Below are 21,646 nucleotides of genomic sequence, written 5' to 3'. Positions count from 1 at the left end.
TTCCCAGACCAGGGCTCGAACCCTTGTCCCCTGCATTGGCAGGCAGATTCTCAACCACTGCGCCACCAGGGAAGCCCCACTTCATCGTTTTTGAGACTCATTGGAGGTGGGGGACCCTTAGGGAGGTTAAACTATGCAGAGGGGTCCCAGTTGAGCACGAGAGTCTCGCCAGCAAATTAGAGTAGCCCTCATCTGCCACACCGGAAGTGGCGAGGTGCGGATCTGAGGCCTTACAGGAGCGGAGAGGCGGGCGCCAGAGCTTCCAGGCCCGCCCCTTCAAACTCCGCCCCGCCTCGATCCCTCACCACCCCCCCAGCCTGCTCCACACTCCCGCCTCCCGCCCGACGCTGCCTTATAAGGAGCCTCCAGCGGGCGTTCGGTTTGGCCCCGCCTCCTTTAGCCTCATGTCCTAATAAGGACATCTAGGGCATCCCGCAGCTAGGGGCGGGCGGGAGCGCGTCTCCAGGGTAACTGCGAAGTCTCCCTCCCCCTCGTCGTTGCTCTAGGAAACTCCGAAGCTCAAAAAAGGTGGAGCCAGCCTCCTCTCCAGGCAGGGCCGCTTGCGCGAGGCGGTTGAGCTGTGGCCCCCACCTGAGGCTCCCGGGAGCTCGGTTGGTGGGCGATGCGGCGGAAGGTCCCCGACTACAACCCCCGGCATGCTCTGCGACGTACCCCACTCTCGGGAGTCGCTCCCCGGGTCCTGAAGCCCAGCCTTCTGGCTCTTCATTTACACCTTTTATTCTGCATATGGGATCAACGCCCCCAATTCTCTTGTTTGCGACCCTGTCTTCTCTTCCTGCAGAGTAAGAGGGCATGGCCTTTTTTCGAGGCCAAAGAAATCTTCCCGGAGTCCCCCACTCCAGTTTCTTTTTTTGAAGGTTATGCTCCCACAGAGCTTCTGTCTCAATTTCTGCCGGTACTAATTAACCATACGCCTGGTTACCAACTCGAGAATGAGACTCAAGTTTGGTTTAATATCTGTTTCCGCTTTTCACTGTTTAGTAAAAGGCACATAATCCTTGAATGCACAAACCCCTGTCTCATGATTTTGGCTTATTACCTCATGATTTTGCCAAACACCCTAAAAACAAGTACAAATCTCTATTTTCAAAGATTTCCTCGTAGCCTTTCCCTTGCGTTTTTTTCTCTTATTTTATTGACGTTGCATATGGCCTTTTCTCAGTAGACAAGAGTGGCTTTACACATGGAGGATGCTTAACAAATGTTTATTGGATAGAAGGTGCCTTATACTAGCGATTCTCCTTGCTCTAGGGCTGGATTCCAGGTCAATGAATAGGTGCTTCAATTCGGAAAACCAAAATACTAACTCACTGAAAATTTTCAGACCAAAGGATCCAGATTGTGCCAAGATAGATCTTAGGAAAACCGTTTCCCTCCGAGGTAGAGAGCCGCGAAGTCGGGGCTCATTTTCAGGTCATATTACCCAACGCCGAGGCCTTCGCTCAGCTCCGAGCATTTCCTGGGAAATTCGACCAACGGGTGCGCTCTCCGTGCCATAGCCCCGCCTCTCTCGGCTGTTTTGAACTACATTTCCCAGGATGCAACGTGGAGCAGGGAGGCCGTCAGGTGAAAAAGACTCTGTTACCCAGCGAGCCCGAAGACGGCGCAGGACCCTCGGACTTCATTTCCCGTCGGCCCGCGGGGGGAGCGCCGGAAGCCCGCCCCGCCCCTCATTGTGCGGCTCGTACTAAACGGAAGGGGCCGGGAGAGGCCGCGTTCAGTCGGATCCCGGCAGCAGCTGCAGCGGCTCTTGTCTTTTCTGGCTCTCCTTGCTATCTCCTTTTCTCTTCCGGAAACATGGTGAGCGGCAGGCCATGGCGCCGGAGGGGAGGCGGCTGCGGGTCGATCATCTGCGCGCGCTAAAGGGAACGGGGGAGCGACGTCGGCATCCCCTCCCCCAGCTCCCCGGGCGGGATGAGGGTCTCGTGCTGAGGGGCGGGCGGCGCCGGGACGCGCGTGCGCGCCCGCGGGCGCCGGTGAGGGCCGGCTTGGACGTCGCTCGCGCGCCCCCTGGACTCCCTTCCCCTCCCCCATCCCGCTGTTGCGCCCGCGCGGACAAGGGCCGTGGGGGAGGGGTCCAGGGCGCGCGCGCCCGTCCCTCGCTGAGCAGCCGGTGTCGCGCGCCGCGGCGGGGCCGAAGAAAGTCGGCTCACGGGGGCGCGCTCGACGGGAGCACGCGGCATCCAAACCTGGCCCGGGGGCGGCGAAGGAAAAGCGCGCGATAGGTCTCGGCGCGCGCGCCCCACCCAGGGGCTGTTCCTGTCTGCGCGTCACCCTCCCTCTTTGGCGGGTCTGTCTCGAGAGCAGGTGGCAGGGATGCTCGCAAGGGGCGGGGGCGGCGCGGCTAGCGGGGATGCGGGGGTGTCCGGGTCCGGGCGCAGGCGCCTGGGATTAGAGACTTGCACCGCGCAGCACAGAGCGGACAGCGCGGAGATCACGGCCGTGCTCGGGAGCTAGCGAGCCCACAAGGCGAGCTGGGTTCGCAGACTACACCCGGCGGAGGCTGGAACGGCGCTGTCGGCCGGCGCGTGCGCACACGGTCCGGCCTGGCTGCTGGGCCCGAAGCCGTGGACCAGCGGGGCTGTCGGCTTTCCAGGATGGGGCCTGAGGGTGGAGCCGAGTTTAGGGAAGTGACCCAGGCGGGCACCGCCCGGAAACCACCCCGTCCCCTGTGTTCGGCCCGAGGGCTGCGAGAGCCGACGGTTGGGTAATTTGTCCAGGCCCGCAGCGCAGGGGGGGCGATAAGCTTGTCGGTAAGGGCGCTTCCTTAGGGTTGAGGCCCTGGAGGTGTTGCTTCCTCTAGGTACGGGTTTTTTTCGGGGAGGGGGCTGAGTCTAGCCGATCTCCTTTCCCCGCCTACTCCGGAAGCGGCTCAGTCACGTGGCCGGCTTCCTCTGCAGTTCCGGGAGCGGGGGCAGATTTCACCGTGGACAGTCTCACCCCCATTCCTGGCTAGAGTGGCCCCCAACACGACCCAGAATAGAAGTTTAAAGAGCTCTCACGGACCGTGGGCCCTTGAGTTTGGACTGCTAACTTCTATCAGCGACCTTTGGGGCCTGCATTTTTTTCCGGAGAACAGGGAGTTGTCGGGTAGGGCCGTAATTAGGGGTTTGTTGTTCTTGCTTTGGTTTAGGAAGACTCCAGCAGAGAAAGGGATACCTTGTGTGATAACTGCGTTGAACAGTTCTGATGGGCTTGCTAGAACTGTTGAGCACCGTTGGTGACTCCTCTAGCGTTGTGGGTCCTGGTTCTCTCTTAGAGATGACTATGACCTGGTTGTCTGGGTCCCCTTCTACTCTCTGTGAAGTTCTGAGTCAGCACTATGCAAAAGCTGAGACTGAGTATTGTGCGTCTGTAGGTTCTTTTAATTCTGGATTCACATCTTGGCCAAGACTTTGCTTTTCACAGGTCTTTAATCTAGCCTGCAGGATGTCGGAGTGGGGAGGAATGGTGTTGAATTATGTGATCAGAGGTCTCTTCTGTGGCGGCTCTTCTGGGGTTGTGTCACATCTGATCCTTTGACAGTGACTTGGATGGGAAACTAGTGATACTTGTCTTGGGAAGGGGATTAATGATGTCTTGGGGCTGAGGACTATATTTGTTGACATCTAGACAGATTTCGTAAGAAAGCAAAGGAGGGACTTCAGGGCACGTCCCAGAAACTTGTTCCTTATGAGGTGCGTGTGGCTCGTCCTCTAGGCCTCTGGTGTGGCTGTCTCTGATGGGGTCATCAAAGTGTTCAACGACATGAAGGTGCGTAAGTCGTCGACACCAGAGGAGGTGAAGAAGCGCAAGAAGGCGGTGCTCTTCTGCCTGAGCGAGGACAAGAAGAACATCATCTTGGAGGAGGGCAAGGAGATCCTGGTAGGTGATGTGGGCCAGACTGTAGACGACCCCTACACCACCTTTGTCAAGATGCTGCCAGACAAGGACTGCCGCTACGCCCTCTATGACGCAACCTATGAGACCAAGGAGAGCAAGAAGGAGGACCTGGTGTTCATCTTCTGGTGAGCTTCTCCTGCAGGCACCTTTTCCTGTCACCTGCTGTAGCTCTGCCCCACCCTGCTTTCCCAGGACAGGAAGGTCTGTGGCTCCTTGTTAACCCAGTGGTGTGCGTTTCACGGGAGGGTGTTGTAATAAAATGCCTGTCAGTGAGGAACTTGATAAAAGCTTGAACGTTAGGGGCCAGCTCAGGGGTTTCTGGAAGTCCTGTATCACTTCAGGGCACTTGCTAGACTTGGAGGAGGGGGCTTTGCGGCAAGTTCTCTGATTCTGTTTCCCTCCAGGGCCCCTGAGTGTGCACCCCTTAAGAGCAAAATGATCTACGCCAGCTCCAAGGACGCCATCAAGAAGAAGCTGACGGGTAAGGGCCAGCGCTGGTGGTGCCGTATGCCCTTGCATTCAGGCCTTGGCTGCAGGGTGGGGTGGACGGCATGGTAGAGGAGAGCCCTCTCTCTCTGTCTCCTTTTCACTACCCGCTGGATGTAGCCTTATCCCACCATCTGTTCTGCTGGCTCCTTCCCAGCCGCAGCACACCCACTCCCGCCCCAGGGCTCCCTCTCACAGATGCTCCCCCTTCTCCTCCACAGGGATCAAGCATGAATTGCAAGCAAACTGCTACGAGGAGGTCAAGGACCGCTGCACCCTGGCAGAGAAGCTGGGGGGCAGCGCCGTCATCTCTCTGGAGGGCAAGCCTTTGTGAGCCCCCTCCAGCCCCCTGCCTGGAGCATCTGGCAGCCCCAGACCTGCCCATGGGGGTTGCAGGCTGCCCCCTTCCTGCCAGACCGGAGGGGCTGGGGGGATCCCAGCAGGGGGAGGGCAGTCCCTTCACCCCAGTTGCCAAACAGCCCCCCCACCCCCTGGACCTTCCTCCTCCTCCCTCCATCCCTGACGGTTCTGGCCTTCCCAAACCGCTTTTGATCTTCTGATTCCTCTTGGGTTGAAACAGACCAAGTTCCCCCCAGGAACCCCTGTTTGGGGGGGACCTGTATTTTTTTTAACGACACCCCAGTTCCCTCCTTGTTCCTTCCTTTTCCCATGCTGCCAACTTCTAACCACAATAGTGACTCTGTGCTTGTCTGTTTAGTTCTGTGTATAAATGGAATGTTGTGGAGATGACCCCTCCCTGCGCCGCCCGGTTCCCTTCCCCCTTGCCCCTGGTCACAGCCACTCATGGAAGCAGGACCAGTAAGGGACCCTCAATTAAAAAAACAAAAAAAAACCACACAACAATAAAAAGGCTCACTAATGGGATGTTTGTTTTGAGGTTGGGGCCCAGGGGACCTTGGGGGCGGGTAGGCTGGGAGAATGTGCAGCATCTCTTCCCTAACCCTCCCTCCAGCCAGCCCCACACACCCTCATTTGGCGCCAGTGACTAGCTGAGCCTCCTTTCTGACAGTTCCCTCTCTGTATCCTGGCGTCATAGTTGGCAGCAGCCTGGAAGGTAGCTGAGCCAGGGTGTGTCTGCTGCTGGCTGCAGGGGTTCCTTGAACAGAGGGGCTTAATCCCTGAACTGGTTTCTTCTGTTGCCTTGACCCAGGTGGGCAGTAGGACAGTGAGGCCCATTCCGTGATCCCCTGTGCAGTCTTGCCCAGATGTGGGCCCCGAGACTACAAGTTACTGGTTGCTTCTTGAGCTTTTCCTCCACCTTCAGTATTTGGTCTTTGCTCTGCTCTCTCCCCTGGATGGCTGACTCATTTATGAGGGCTGGGTCCAGTGGCTGCTGTGAGTCCGAAGCCAGGTTGAGTCTTTGGCCTTCTGCAGATGTGGCTGGGGGCCAGGGTGGGGCCAGCAAGGTGGAGTCCAGGACTTCAGACCCAGGTGTCTTGGGCTCCACCTTCCTGTGTTTAACCAAGAGAGTGTTGGCTAGAGCCCCACGCTTCTTGCTGGCATTGCTGTGGGCTCTTTTCCAGCCCTGTGCTTTAGGTTTAGGTTTTCACCTGCCCTGCAGGTAAGGTGGAAGTGTTGCCCTAGGGGTGGTGGTGATGGAAGATTTATACCCTGCCCCCTCCTCCGCCTCCCACCATCAACTAAAAAAAAGCCTCCTGAAGTTAAAGAGCTGGTTCCTTAGTTCCTTGGAGCTTGCCAGTATCTCTGGTAGGGAGGCAGGAAGGGGTAGTTCCATTTTACTGATTAGGAAATGGGTGTAGAGAATTTATAATTCGTTTTATGCGTGGTCTGTGCCAGGGTTTATGGGGGTGGTGGCACGCCTTGAAGACTGCTCCTGGATTCCAAGTTCTGGGTCTTGTACCTTCCCACAGAGAGCACCACTGGCACTCTGAAAAATGGCTGAAGACACTGCAGGGGTGTCCCCCACCGTGTTGCCCCAGGATCTGGTCTCTACCATGGTGCCCCGATAGAGGATGTACTTGGTGGGCCCTCCAACTGGGAAGTCAGGACAAGCAAGCCTCCTTGGTACAGAACCAGGCTTTTTATTTGTGAACAAGCTGGAGACAAATGAACTCGGGGGCCAGAGGTGGGTTGAGGCTACCCCATAGCCTCTGGGGAGGGATGTCAGGGCCCCTGGGTTTCCCCAGGTTAGGGCTCTGCTTACCTGTGGCCAAGTGTGGTGCCCATGCTGCCCTATCTTGCAGGGCCTGGCACCTTGGGGTAGGGGTAGGCCTTGCCCCGAGAAGTCACGGGGCATGGTGAGTGGCTCCTGGGGTGGGGAAGGAGGCATCTGGCTGGGGTGGGAGGTCGGGGGGCACTCTGGTGGCTCTAAGGTTCCCCCTTGAGGGTGACAAGGGTGTTCCGGAGAAGCAGGGTGCTGGCCTGCAGAGGAGAGATTCTTGATGGCTCTCATCTGCTGCTACCCCCTCTGTTACCCCACCTTGCATAGCCCCTCTGTCCCCATCCCTGTCCTCAGCAATAACAGCTACCATTTATTGAGGCCTCACTACCAATGACAGAAGGGAATGGTCCTGATCCAAAATGGGGAACTGTGGTCCTGAACAGCTGGGGCTGCTCCTGGCAGCCTGACCTCCACCGCACCCCCCATGCGCCAAGACACTTGATAAGGGCCTAGAGGCCCAGCGGTGGGAGGCCAGGAAAGCAGCAAGAAGGCTCGGTGAGGCTGGAGGGCTCACCTTAGCGTGTTTGAGCTCCAGCTCCGCCAGCTCGATGAGGTTCTTGCGGAAGGAGGAGACGCGGCGGGATCTGAAGTCCATGAGCTCTGGAGAAGAGAGGAATGGGGACCCCGGCAGAGTCAGCAGTGCAGTGGCAGGGGCTCCAGGGCCGTGGGGCTTACCCTGCTTGGCTGAGTCGGAGAGGCGTTCAAAGCGCTGGCAGCACAGCTGCTGGTGGCTCTCGGCGGTCCGCACCTCCCGGTTCCTGGTGCGCGCCTTGTCCAGTGCCTTGTTGGCGTTCTCATAGTCTGCCAGCGCCCGCAGCCGCCGGTACAGCAGGTCCTGGGGCCGGCAGGGGCACAGGATCCCTGGCCCACGGCCCTTGCCTACCTGCCCGCCCTCCCTGGTGGCTCCAGCCCCGAGGTCTGCTCTGGGGCCACCTCTCACCTTGGCTGCCTGTGAGTCGCGCACGTAGTACCTCAGCATGTCCGACAGCTTCAGGTCCTCGTCAGAAGCCACTCGGCCCTCCAGTTTCTGCATCAGGAAAGTGGAGGCTGGGGAGGGAGCTGGTGGGGGGGCAGCTAAGGACTGGGGGTGCTGCTGTTCATCTAAACACCAAGTAGGGTCACTTGATGCCCACGCTATGTCAAGCGCTGTGGTTCGGGGGAGCAGGCCAGGGAAGGCTTCACAGAGGAGGCGGCATCTGATCTGGATCTTGGGGGTTGAGCAGGGCTTAGACGACAGCCAAAGGCTTTGCAGGTGTGCAAGCCTGGTATGTTTTCAGGGAACCATAAGTTCAGTGGGGCACTTGGGCAGCAGTGGGCCAGATCACAACAGGCTTAAGATGCAAGCTAGGGACTTTGGGCTTTGTGTCTTGGGTAGTTTCAAGGAGGGATAGGGTCGCTGAAGGGCCCTGAGCAGGGAAGAGATGGGGTCCAACGGACATTTTAGGAAGACTGGCACACTGGTGACTTTCTTGGAGAGGAGTTCAGGAAGAGCGTGTCTGGGGCAGGATGCTGGCAGCACGGAACAGTCTGCCAGAGGCACGTGGCACATCCTTGTAAGTGCCTCACCAAGCCACTTCCCACCTCCTCCCCCATCACCACACACCCACACTTGAGGCTGGATCCCTGTCTCCACTCCATCTCTTATTAAACTAGTCTGCAGAGTGAGTCCAGGGCCTCACTGAGCCCAAGTTATCACCGAACATTCCAAAATGACCCTGGAGCTTTCCCCTCTCCCGGGACACTCTCTTCCCTGCAAAGGATCATTGGGTGGCCTTTCAACACAGAAGGCAGTACTCACCCTTAGTCGTTCAAAGAGCTCTGCCAATTTGAGGAAGCTCCTAGGAGGCGGTGGGGAGGAGTTAGGGCAGGGGTCTTAGGGATTGCTTAAAGCTTCCCTGCCCTGGTGAACCTTCCCTCTCTCTCGCAAAGCCCAAGAGGAGCTTCTGCATCTCCCACTAGAGCTGATAGTAGGCTTCCATGGAGTGACCCCTCATGGACAGACACAGTATTATGGGCAAAGAAAGAGGGCAGAGGGGCAAGAGGGAGTCCTCACGTCTTTAGCTGGTTGACTTCTTGTGTTCCCAGACTGCTCAGTGCAGCTGAGATAGGGATATAATCATCTGCCAGGCCTGTTGGGGAAGAGCCGTCTATCAGAGCCCCTTGGTCTGCACGTCAAGTCCCAGCCCTGGTGTTGTGGCCACGGGCAGACACAGGGCGTTTCCTGCTCTCTCCTCTCCCCTGGGGAGTAGGGCCCCTGGGGAGAGTCCAGGGCCCCTGGGACCCTGCGTACACTTGTGAGAGTGCATGACTCGGTCTGCCCGGAGGCAGGCGTCCCGGATGCGGGTGTGGTACTCCAGCAGGAAGGTCCTCTCGTGCTCGAAGAAGTCATCCACCTCCTAAGGGAGCCAGACAGGACCCACTCACACCGAGTCACCAGGAGCAGCGCAGTCTCGGGCTCCCGGGCGTGGCACAATCTCCCTCTAGGCGGGGCCCCATCAGTGGCTTCCCTCCCACAGGGACCCAGGGTCTCAATCCTTGCTGGGGACTTGAGGCCCTGGGTTGAATCCAGAGAGGGGGCCCCCCAAGTCACCTTGAGCCCTGACATGCCAGTGATGAGGGCTTCATCGGCAGACTTCACAATATTCCTCAGAAACCCCCCAAGGAGCTCCTTCCTGTTCTTTCCTCGGACACTCAGCTGAGGTACACGTGGGGAGGGTGTGACGTCAGGGTGGGCATTTGCACCTCCCACCCCCGGCATATACCACTCGCCGAGCTGATGAGATAGCGGCCTGAGCCCACTTAGAGCCGTGCCCCCCACCCCCGGGGGGACCCCAGCTCTGTGGCCCAGCTCACATCCTGGCCATATTCCAAAAAGACAAAGAAGTTGTGGTCTCGACGCAGGGTGGGGTGGGCCGCCAGGCGCTGCAGAAAGACTTCATGCATCGCAACTGTCTTCTTAAAGATGGCCAGATACTCCCTGCAGAGGAGGGCAGGCAGCTCGCGGGCCCTCCCTGGCTCCTTCCCCCCTCCTGCCCCCTTCCCCCTCGGCAGCCCTGGAGCGAGGAGCAGGGTCCTAAGCATCCACAGGGGACAGTCAGGGGAGAAACCCTGGGGCTGTCAGGAGAGGCTGGGCTGGGGCTTTGTCACAGACAGGAACGGGAGGCGGCACTCACGCTTCCAGTTCCTCCTTCATTTTGGCAAACTCTTCCCGCGTGATAGAGCTGTCTCCCTCACCCAACTTCTGCAGTTTTTCCCTTGAAGCCTCAAAGTCTGGCCTTGGAGGGGCTGGGGGGATCTGCTCCAAGGAGGGACAGAGCTGGAAGTCCTCTCGTCGTTGAGAAGGCCGTCACCCGCGCCCCGAAGCCTGGCCCAGCCTCCCGGCCTCCCCCCGGTGCCCAGGCCGGCCTGTCCTCACAATGAGACCGGCGTACTCCTCGTTTTCCACGTAGGCATTGTGTAGCCAGATGAACTCTTCATGATGTCGCACGACTGAGAACTCGGTCTGGGCCAAGTGAGGGACGCAGCTCTGGAAGCCAGGGAACCTAGCTGAGGTGTCTTTCCTCCCCTGCCCAAACCCTACACCCACCAAGCTTCCCGGGCACCCACTTTTGGGCCTCCCCAATCCCACATCCCATGGGAGGCATCCATGACTACCCTCAGGAGGGTGGACAGGGGATGGTAGTACTTGGGGCCTTAGGCAGGCAAAGGCTGTACGAGACTAGACAAGATGCCCCCTTTCTCAGAGGGCCAGGGGCCAAGAGCCAGGCTGAGGAGCCGGGCCCAGAGGCTACGCGGGCATCTGCGCGCCGGGCTCCTGAAGCAGCCATCTGAACCCCCCCTGCTCCGGCGCAGCCTCACCTTGGTTTGAACAGTGAATTTCACCTTGTCCCGCTCGCTGACGGCATCAGAGATCTCCACCTGTAAGGACCTGTCTCCCTGCAGGTCCGGGGACATGGAGGAGGGCTGTGGGGGAAGGGAGGTCCCTGACATGACTGGCCACGCCCCCCCCGCCCATCCTCGCCGCAGGCTTCCGGTCCTCCTGCAGAGCCCACCTCAGCAGCATTACTCCCACCACGCCCTGGGGGCGCCGGCTGTTCCCCCCCACCTCCCGAGGGATCCTGATAAGTCACTGCTCAGGATTCACAATGACACTTTCCCACCCTGCCATCCTCTGAAGTAGGCAGAACTCTCCCCGTTTGATAGGCCTGGAAGCTGTGACCACCAGAGAAGTGAAATAACTTGGCCGAGATCATACAGGTGCAAAGCGGCAAGGCCAGATTTGAACAGAGTTTCTCGGTTCCAAACCCCATGCACTTCCTCAGTGACCGGCCCACCCCTTCTCAGCTGGTTACCTCAGGTACATTTCACCAGGTGTAAAGTGAGCTGGATAAGATGGTCCCACCCCTTTTGAGGGGCTCCTGAGACCATTCTATTCACTACGTTTGGTACCAAGAGGCACTGACTTGGAGGCCAAGCACTTGTATTTTTTCTCTAAGTGAAAAGGTCCTTGAGGCCAAGTTACTAGTTCATTCTTACACTGAGCTATCTCAACAAGCATATAGTGAACACCTGCTATGTCCACACCATTGTGCCAAGAGGTACTAGGGAGAGAGGTAGAGGCTCAGAAGCCACTCTCCCTTCAAGTACTACTCACCAGTATATAAACTGACACCTGCCCACCTCTCACACCCAGACGCCTCCCTCTCTCCTCTCACAGGCTTTAGCACTTATTTGGGACACTGTGGGACCACTCTTAGACTTCTAGCACCATAGATTAATTTTACCTGGCCTTGAGCCTCATATCAATGCAGTTACACAGTATATACTATTTTGTGTCCATGTTCTTTAGTGAGACCCATCTATGTCATTGAGTGCAGTGTTTCTTTTTCATTGCTGTGTAGTGTTCCATCGTATGACCATATCGTAGTTTATCCATTCTACTGTTGGTGGTCTTTTGGATTATTTCAAGTTTGGGGCTATTATGAATAAAGCTGCCATGAACATTCTTGCATATATCTTTTGAGGGACCTAAGTACTCATTTCTGTTGGGTACGAGAATGGCTTCGTCAGAGGGTAGGCATGTGTTTAAAACGCTTTCATAGATACTGCCAAACAGTTTTCCAAGGTGACTGTACTAATTCACACTCCCTCCAGCACTGAATGAAAGTTCCAGTTGCACCACATCCTTGCCAACATTTAGAATTGTTAGTCCTTTTAATTTTAGCCTTACTGGTGGAGGTACAGTAATACTGCATTGTGGGGACTTCCCTGGTGGTCCAGTGGTTAAGACTCCATGCTCCCAATGCAGGGGGCCCAGGTTCAATCCCTGGTCAGGGAACTAGATCCCGCATGCCACAACTGAAAGATCCCACGTGCCGCAACTAAAAAAAAAAGATCCCACATGCCACAACAAAGATCCCGCGTGTGGCAACGAAGATCCCACGTGCCACAACTAAGACCAGTGCCACCAAATAAATAAATATATCTTTTTTTAAAAAAATAGTGCATAGTGGCTTTAACTTGTATTCCCTGGTGAGAAATGATATTGAACACCATTTCATGTACCTATTAGACATTCAGATATCTTCTTTTGTAAAGTGCCTATTCATGTCTTTTGCTCCTCCCTGCCATCCTCTTTTAAAAATCAGATCATCTTTCTCTTATTGATTTGTAGGAACTCTTTAAATATCCTGGAGACAAGCCCTTTGTCAGTTATATGTTTTGCCAATATCTCCTACTCTATGGGTTGCCTTTTCACTCTCTTAATGGCTTATAATTTTACAAGCTCAACATATCAATCTTTTCTGGTTTGTGTACTCTTGAAGAAGCACTCCTACCCCAAGGTCATGAAGATAGTCTCCTATTTTTTTCTTCCAGAAATTAACAGTTTTAGGTCTATGATCCATTTAATTCATCTTGTATGCAGTGTAAGGTATGGGTTGTGATTCATTTTTGCCCTATAAATAGCCAGTGATTTTACCACTATTTGTTTAAAAACACTATTTTCTCACTATTGATTTGGTAGAAAATCAATTGACCTCATAAGTGTGATCAGTTCTGTGTTCTCTATTCTGTTCCACTGATCTATATATCTATACTTTTGATAATATCACACTCTCTTGATTACTGTAATTGACAGGCAACGTTGAAATCAGGTAGAATTAACTTTGTTCTTTTTCAAAATCATTTTGGCTATTGTAGATCCTTTGCATTTCCACATAAATTTTAGAATCAGCTTGTTATTTTCTACCCCCAAAGAACTTTCTGGGATTTGATTGAGATTACATTGAATCTATAGATCAAATTGAGAAGGACAGACATTTTTACAATACTGAATCTTCCAGTCTATGAACATGGAATATCTTTCCAGTGATTTAGGTCTTCTTTAATTTTTCTCAGTAATTATATATATATATATATAGATTTATTTATTTGTTTATTTTTGGCTGCGTTGGGTCTTGGTTGCTGTGTGCGGGTTTTCTCTGGTTGTGGCGAGCGGGGGCTACTCTTCGTTGTGGTGCGCAGGCCTCAGTAGTTGTGGCTCACGGGCTGTAGAGTGCAGGCTCAGTAGTTGTGGCGCACGGGCTTAGCTGCTCTGCGGCATATGTAATTTTTTATTTTGCATATTTTGAAACTGTTATTAGGTGCATAAAATTGAGGAGTGTTTTCCTGTTGAACTGACTCTTTAATCATTATAAAATGTTCCTCTTTATTTCTAGTAATACTTCTTTCTTGTCTTCCAGTCTGAAATTGATAAAGCCACACCAGCTTTCTTTTTTTTTTTTTCTTTCTTTTTTTTTTTTTTGCAGTACGCGGGCCTCTCACTGTTGTGGCCTCTCCCGTTGCGGAGCACAGGCTCTGGACGCGCAGGCTCAGCGGCCACAGCTCACGGGCCCAGCCGCTCCGCGGCATGTGGGATCCTCCCAGACCGGGGCACGAACCCGTGTTCCCTGCATCGGCAGGCGGACTCTCAACCACTGCACCACCAGGGAAGCCCCACACCAGCTTTCTTTTGGTGTGTTCATAGTGTACATATTCCATCAGTTTTTCAATATTTCTATGTCCTTATAGCAGGTTTTTTTTTTTTTTTTTTTTTTTTTTTTGCGGTGCGCGGGCCTCTCACCGTTGCGGCCTCTCCCGTTGCGGAGCACAGGCTCCGGACGCACAGGCTCAGCGGCCATGGCTCACGGGCCCAGCCGCTCCGCGGCATGTGGGATCTTCCCGGACTGGGGCACGAACCTGTGTCTCCTGCATCGGCAGGCGGACTCTCAACCACTGTGCCACCAGGGAAGCCCTGGCAGGCATATTCTTAACCACTGCGCCACCAGGGAAGCCCAGATGTTTGTTTTTTAACTGTAGTTTTTGTTCCATTCATTATTATTGTAATTACTGATATAGTAGGCTATAAACCTGCCATCTTACTTTTTGTTTTCTCTTCATCTCATCTGTTTTTTGTTCCTTTATTCTTTCTTTCTTTTTTTTAAAACAAATTTTTATTGGAGTATAGTTGCTTTATTCTTTCTTTCTTGATTTCTGTTAGATTACTCAAGTACTTTATGTTATTTCATTTTCTCTGTTATATTTTTACTTACATATTCATTTATTACTCTTTTCATTTCTCTATATTTATAGGAGAATTTTGAAGAAGCCAATGATTACTCTGGAGGACATGGTCTAATAACAGATTTTCAAAGAGTCTGGCATCTACAAAGGTTAGGGGTGCACCCAACAGTTTGACAGCCCAGTATATCCTTAGAACACATAGCATCCACTATTACTGGTAACAGTAATAGTAATATAATAGCTAACACTTATATTTGCTCTACTTATATGCCAGGCATTGGTCTAAGCATTTTATATATATTAACTAATTTTTTTAAATATTTTTTTTGATGTGGACCATTTTTAAAGTCTTTATTGAATTTGTTACATTATTGCTTCTGCTTTATGTTTTGGATTTTTGACCACAACGCATGTGTGATCTTAGCTCCCCCACCAGGGATAGAACCTGCACCCCCTGCATTGGAAGGCAAAGTCTTAACCACTGGACCGCCATGGAAGTCCCTGTGTTAACTAATTTACCATGAATATGAACATAGATAAACACTGAAACAGATGCTTTCTGTTCCATACTTTGGTCTCTCACCCCTCTCACTTCTTCAAATTCCACTGATCCCCATTCCTCACTTCTTGGCTTCTCCAACACCCCCATGGCAGGCTCTGCCTCTGTCCAACTGCCCCCCACCCCCAAAGTCTGGCTCATTGGTGCAATAGGCCCCCAAGTCCCCTGTCTCCTTCCTGCTTGGTAACTGCTTGAGGGAGATAGGACTTCAAAGATGGACCACAGCTGCTCCATCCTTATCCTCAGTCACAGCCCACTAGGCACATTCCTCCTACCCCTGAAAGTGTGCACCTCTGTATGCCCCACCCCTAACCATCCTTGGCACAAGGATGCTCAGAAACTATTTGTTGAATGAAGTCAAGAGGAAAGAATGAATGGTCTCATGATTACATGAACATAGATACACAAGTGAAGCCATTAGTGCTGAACAGTATTCCCCCACCTTGGGAAAGGAGGAGGGTACTCCAGCCCCTTCTCAATCCCTAACATCCTTCCTTCTTCCCCATCAAACCAGCATGAGTCGGTCCTGGGAAGGGGATGAGTAAGAGTGACGGGTCCTTTTCCATCTGTCGGGGCCACGGTAAACCCTGCCTCCTTTGACATCCTCACCAGCCCCCATGCTGATGCCACGGAAGCGCCCCACCCCCTTGCTCAGGTCTCGCCTTTCTCTAGCTCATGCGTGGGCACGAACACACACACACACACACACACACACACACACACACACACACACACACACACCATTCCCTGATTGGGCATCACTGGGTATCATGGAGTGAGGTGAAGGTTGGGAGGGTGTTTGCATCCTTTCTGTACCTTGCTCTCCTTCCCAGCCTCTAGATGCTCCTCCATCACTCTCGTGCTCGACTACAGCACACAAGAATTCCGCGGCGGGTTACTGCCCGCGCGCTCCCGTAGGTTGGTCGCCGGTAAATCGCCCCGAGGAACGGACCCAGTGGGGATCCTATCAGCTGACAGAGGCACTCTCCCCTCCCTACCAAGGAGTCACCTGGAGCCGGGCGTGGTTCCACGCCGTTCCCTCGCAGCCGCGCCTTTTGATTGGGTAGCAGGTTTACCGTGCGGGACACCATTGGCTGCAACGCCTGTCGTTCCTGTGCCTGGGCCCCAGCTTTTAAGGGGCAGCGCGGAACTGAGAGGGCCGGGAACAACCCACAGCTTGGAGAATGGAGTTGGGGGGCGGGGGCACTCTAGGATCGCAGAGGTCTAGTGTCGCGTCAGCCCACGCCCCAGGCTGGCTGACTCCCGCCCGCCGCCCCTCTGGGCCGCGCCTTCTAACGGCCTGGCGCGGCCTGCGCGTGCGCACTACCCTAGTCTCGCGCCCTACAGGCGGTGGGCGGGGCGGCAGGCCAGAGGGCTGGGTGGGAGGGTGGGGTGGGTGAGGGGAAGGGGGAGCCGGTTTTGGGGGGCGGACTAGGGACGAAGACAAGGGCTAATGTCTTTGGAGAAAGGGGTTCCGTTTGGACATCCGCTCTGGGACATGAGGGAGTGGCTGGGTAAGCCGCAAAGGGCGGCGAGGGGGCGCGACAGGGCCCGCGGCCAGGGCGCCCGAGGCCAGGCGCGGACCCGCGGGCGGTCGCAACTGGAGCCTGGAAGCAGAGGGCCGCAGACGATGCGAGAAAAATTGTGGATGCCCTGGAACGGGCTCATCGTGATCGGGAAGAGAATGGAGCTCCTTGGTAGAAACACGCAAAAGCCTAGGATGTGGGACCCGAAGCTTGAGTCTGAGGACTGGAGACTGGAAGGTGTGGAAAAGGCAGTCTTGAGAGGAAAGTCAGGCCGGAGTCAGGAAAGGATGGATGTGAAACGAGTGCGCAGTGTAGCAAGTGCAGTACAGGCTTCCGCGGGTTTGCGGAAAGACAACTCCAAGGAGGTGTGGGGAAAGCAAGAAGTCAGACACGAAATAGGGGCTGAATCTGAGAATGCAGGGACTACAGCGGGGTCTAGGGGGGGACCTGGCTTTAAAGAGAGGTTCAAGTTTACTGGAGTGGGAACCAGTGGAGAGGACTCGAGATCCAGAGGATACGAACTAGGGCAGAATGCGGAGGAGCTGAGGTCAAGTGGAGAGAAGCTGAGGTTGAGTGGAGAGAAGCTGGTGTTCAGCGGGGAAAGGCGGGGATCCAGGGGAGAGAAGCTGGGGACTAGTGGAGAGAAATTGGAGGGTTCAAGAATGGGGAGCATAAATGAAGAGAAAATTGAAAGAGTGAAAGTTACTGGTGATGAAAGATTGATAGAAATTACTGATGCTGAGATGGACATTCCTTTTGAAAAGGTAGAGGAGAACAATGAAGAGATTGAGGAAGGGGTGGGGGTTGAGGAGGATGTCTTGGATGAAGTGAATTATAATGCTGATGAATCCATTTCTATGGAAGAGAGATTATAGACAAAGGTACCAGTGAATGAGGCAGATGAAGGATTTAAGGTAAAGAAGGAAAGAGAAGCAGATAGGGGAAGTATTGCAAGTCAGAGAGGAGAAATTAGAGACAAGCAGAACGTTACTGACCCTGAAGGGGTAAATATGGGAGGGAAAGGAGAGCATCTTTGCCTAAGAGAAGAGAGAGTGGGAATGAAGAGCTCCTGGGGATGAAGGCGGAGACCAGGACCAAAGGAAGTGAAGAAGAGCGATAAAGAAGGAAATGGAGCATTTTGAGAAGAAAGAGAAGATTCGTTAATGTGTTGATAGGTAAAGGAAGAGTGGACATTGGTTTCTTGGAAAAGAACTGTGACTGAGGAGCTTATAGAGAAATGCTTGAGAAATGGATTTAGGATAGGCTAGAAGGATTTAGTTTAACACATGATTGGGTTTATGAGATGTAGGAGAATGCATAGTGAGAAAAATGGAAAGGTACAGCAGGGTAAGGATAGGTCATGGAGGTTGTGGACAGAGATGCAGGCTGGAGTGCAGTTTCTGAGAGAAGATCCTAAAGAATAATGAAGGGCTCCAAAGTGACAAAGGCAAGAGCAGAGATAAGAAAATAAAGAAGTGAAGAAAAAAAGTAAAAAGCCAAGTCCCATAGTAGTGATTATGTTTGTTGGATTTTAAAGTTATTTCCTTTACTATTTCTGTACCCTGCTCTCCCATGTAGCCAATTTTACAGTTTAATGGGACAGGCCTCTCTCAGGGCCCTGTATATCTGGACTGAGCCCAGCCTCCCTGATCTTCCCTGTAACTAGCCCCCAAATTGTATCCAGAATAATTGCTGGGCTCCACTATTTTTTTTTATATATACAAATTTATTTATTTATTTTTTTGGCTGCCTTGGGTCTTCGTTACTGCGCGCGGGCTTTCTCTAGTTAGAGCGAGTGGAGGCTACTGTTCGATGCAGTGCATGGGTTTCTCATTGCAGTGGCTTCTCTTGTTGCAGAGCACGGGCTCTAGGCTCGTGAGCTTCAGTAGTTGTGGCATGCGGGCTCAGTAGTTGCGGCTTACGGACTCTAGAGCGCAGGCTCAGTAGCTGTGGTGCATGGGCTTGGTTGCTCCACAGCATGTGGGATCTTCCTGGGCCAGAGATTGAACCCATGTCCCCTGCATTGACAGGCGGATTCTTAACTACTATGCCACCAGGGACTTCCCGGGCTCTACTATTTAAAAAAAAATATTTATTTATTTATTTATTTGACTGCATCGGGTCTTAGTTGTGGCATGCAGGGATCTTCGTTGCAGCACATGGGCTCTCTAGTTATGGTACGCAGACTCTAGAGCATGCGGGCTCAGTAGTTGAGGCATGTGGGCTTAGTTGACCTGCGGCATGTAGGATCTTAGTTCCCCAACCAGGGATCAAACCCGCTTCCGGGTTTCTTAACCACTGGACCACCAGGGAAGTCCCTGGGCTCCACCTTTTTAATCACTTCACCATTATCACCATTTCCACAACTTCCCCTTACCTCCACATCAAATTTGAATTTGAAGTGGTCTCAATTATTTTGTATTATTATTATTATTTCCATCTTTGACTTTTAATGATGCATCTAATCACATGGACTTTTCCCCTTGTGTCTGTCTCCTTTGGGGCTTTCTTTGATGTCTTCCACATGTCATCCACCGTCCATCGTCACCCCAGGGAAGAGAGAAGATTCTCTGAGTATCTAGTGTCAAGGCATCAATATCAAGACTCTTGGGTAGGGATCTAAGAGGTGGCAAAAAGCAGTCAGGGATACTTAGGATGAAAGGAATACGTCACCCTTTCTCCTCCACATACTTTTTAAAGTCTATACAATTTCTAAGGCGTAGAAACTTCATCATATCATAAGTCTCATAACACAGATTTATAATAGCCTCATGTTTTTTAATTGTTAAGTTTTCTACACACCCCTACCTAATTTTCCCATCTCCAAAAGTGCTGTTAAACTCTATGCCATAATTTTGTTCGTATAGTCAAATCTAACAGATAATCTATCGATTCCTTTTTTTTTTTCCTGGAAATTTCCTTCTTGGAGTCCTTTGTCCTCTGGGTCTGGTGTAGGCTGGCTCGTCCTAGGCTTGTTCCAGAGCTGCTTTCCTGAGCTTCTTAACACTTCTCTCTGTTTTTCTGTGTTGGTTCTCCTACTGCATGGATCTTAGATCTTCTTCCCCTTTTTTGTTTTACAGCCTCATTTTGGTCAACCACATCATCTAATAGCTTCCAAAGAAAGTAACCACGGGAGGTAAACTTTGTAACACCTTATCTATCTGAAAATATTGACTCTTCTCTCATACTTGACTGATAGTTTAACTGGGTGTGCGATTCTAGGTTGGCAATGTTTTTCCCTTAGAATTTCACAGGCACGCTCTTCTAACTTCCAAGTGCTGCTGTTTAAAAGTACAGTTTTGTTCTTCTTCTTTTTTAAACTCTATGGATGTGATCTGTTTTCCTTTCATATGTAAATTACCTGTTTTCTACCACGCCACGGCCCAACCTGCACTCTCACCCCATGTTCTGTGATTTTCAGGGTGTGGGAGCCTGCATTATACTCATTTTTTTCCTACTTATGTCACCCTCTTTTTCTTCTACTCTCTGGATAGAAAATATTATTAACTTTGTCTTATCCTTTCTATTGGATTTTTAATTTTAACTCTCTTGTTCACTGATTGCGTCTGATTTTACATATAGCATTTCTGTTTTTGTTTCATGTACATGTGCTCTTAGCTCTCTGAGGAATTTTCCTGGTTTTAAGTTTTCTTCTGGTTTTCACATTGTTTGCTCTGAATTCCCTTCGACCCTTTCTGGTGTGTGAGTGTGTGTGTGTGTGTGTGTGTGTGTGTGTGTGTGTTGTTGGAGGTTTTCCTCAAATGTTTGATATTTGTCTATTAATATTTAAGAACAGGACGCTGAGCAGAGCTAATTGGAAACTCTAGGTGCACAGATGGGGCTTGTTAATTGATGCGCTTCATTCTAAGGTGACTGGAGAAGTGGGTTTTTTAGTGGGTACCCTCAAATGTCAGAATCTGTAGATCACATTGCAGGAACTCTTCAGTTTCTCCAGAGAAGGTTCTCCAGTCTCCTGTCTGGGGATTATTTGCATGGCCACCACTGCTGAGGTTCTGGCAGCAGGGCAAGGGGGATAGGGTTTTGGATCCAACATTCAGCGTGCCTATTCTCACCCAGTCCTTTTGTTTTCAGCTCAGTGCTCACCACTACCTTCAGCTGTGCCTGGTGGCCCTGAGTCAATGTTTTGAAGACTCAATTTCTCCAAAGAATAAACCCTCTGATACCCCGCAAGGGGTCATTGCCAGGCTAAAAAGGCCTGGAGAGGGGATTTGTGAGTTTAACTGATTTATATACAAACTTCTAATCAATTTCCCTGTTTTCAGCTCCATGACTTTCTCCTTCCACCTGAAGTGTCTGGTCCCTTCAGGTCCTGAACTTTTGGGGGGACAAGTAGAGTGAACTGTTACTCTTTTGGTTTGTATTCTCCTCTGAAGCTGAAGTCCCAGCTTCCCGCGCTCTGCTAAGTTAGTTCCCCCTCCATCTCCAAAATTTTGTTGACCTCTCTGATCCACTGTTGTCTGCTCTCCTGCTCCTTTTGTCTTTGTGGTTTTATACCATATCTATTCCTTTATTTTCATCTTGGTGGGGTTTGGAGATAAACATATATATTTGTTCAATCTGCCATGTTTGACAAAAGTCCTCCTCCATTACCTTTTCATTGTTCTTAATCAAATTCTCAAAGAGTAACTGTTATTTTCATCTTGCGGTACGCGGGCCTCTCACTCTTGTGGCCTCTCCCGTTGTGGAGTACAGGCTCCGGACGTGCAGGCTCAGCGGCCGTGGCTCACGGGCCCAGCCACTCCACGGCATGTGGGATCTTCCCGGACCAGGGCACAAACCCGTGTCCCCTGCATCGGCAGGCAGACTCTCAACCACTGTGCCACCAGGGAAGCCCTCTTCTTCTTTTTCTTAAGACTCCACATATAAGCATTATCATATGAAATTTGTCTTTCTCTGTCTGGCTTACTTCACTTAGTATGATAATCTCTAGGTCCATCCATGTTGCTGTAAATGGCATTATTTCATTCTTTTTTATGGCTGAGTAATATTCCATTACACACACACACACACACACACACACATATATACACATACATACACACACATACCACATCTTCTTTATCCATTTATTTGTCAGTGGACATTTAGGTTCCATGTCTTGGCTATTGTAAATAGTGTTGCAATGAACATTGGGGTGCATGTATGTTTTTGAATTATAGTTTTCTTCAGATATATGCCCAGGAGTGGGATTGCAGAATCATATGGTAACTCTATTTTCAGTTTTTTAAGAAACCTCCATACTGTTCTCTATAGTGGTTGTACCAATTTGCATTCCCACCAGCAATGTATGAGGGTTCCTTTTTCTCCATGTCCTCTCCAGCATTTATTATTTGTAGGCTTTTTGATGATGGCCTTGCTATTTTCTTTATGCATTTTCCCATGTGC

General features: G+C 52.0%; 2 protein-coding genes and 1 non-coding gene across 3 annotated transcripts; 2 read left to right on the top strand and 1 right to left on the bottom strand.

Moving 5' to 3' along the window:
* The first annotated feature begins 1,712 nt into the window (after nt 1-1,712).
* On the top strand, nt 1,713-5,274 carry CFL1 (cofilin 1). The gene is made up of 4 exons (XM_065882034.1): nt 1,713-1,821; nt 3,721-4,028; nt 4,308-4,384; nt 4,611-5,274. Exons 1-4 carry the CDS (start codon nt 1,819-1,821, stop codon nt 4,721-4,723), a joined length of 501 nt encoding a protein of 166 aa, XP_065738106.1. The 5' UTR covers nt 1,713-1,818; the 3' UTR covers nt 4,724-5,274.
* A 1,464-nt stretch (nt 5,275-6,738) lies between these two features.
* SNX32 (sorting nexin 32) lies at nt 6,739-15,566 on the bottom strand. Its single transcript, XM_065881823.1, has 13 exons — nt 15,531-15,566; nt 10,451-10,555; nt 10,008-10,118; nt 9,766-9,887; nt 9,446-9,569; nt 9,183-9,287; nt 8,883-8,988; nt 8,646-8,721; nt 8,391-8,430; nt 7,533-7,619; nt 7,268-7,427; nt 7,107-7,192; nt 6,739-6,792 (listed from the first exon to the last, which is right to left on the bottom strand). The coding sequence occupies exons 1-13, from the start codon at nt 15,564-15,566 to the stop codon at nt 6,739-6,741; spliced, it is 1,212 nt and encodes a 403-aa protein (XP_065737895.1).
* TRNAW-CCA (transfer RNA tryptophan (anticodon CCA)) lies at nt 11,858-11,930 on the top strand. The gene has a single exon. It is a non-coding gene; the product is annotated as a tRNA-Trp (tRNA).
* Nucleotides 15,567-21,646: the final 6,080 nt, after the last annotated feature.

Source organism: Phocoena phocoena, chromosome 8 (assembly GCF_963924675.1).
Source record: "Phocoena phocoena chromosome 8, mPhoPho1.1, whole genome shotgun sequence".
NCBI lineage: Eukaryota > Metazoa > Chordata > Mammalia > Artiodactyla > Phocoenidae > Phocoena > Phocoena phocoena.
The sequence above is the reverse complement of the archived record's forward strand: the minus strand, read 5'-3'. Positions and strand labels throughout refer to the sequence as shown.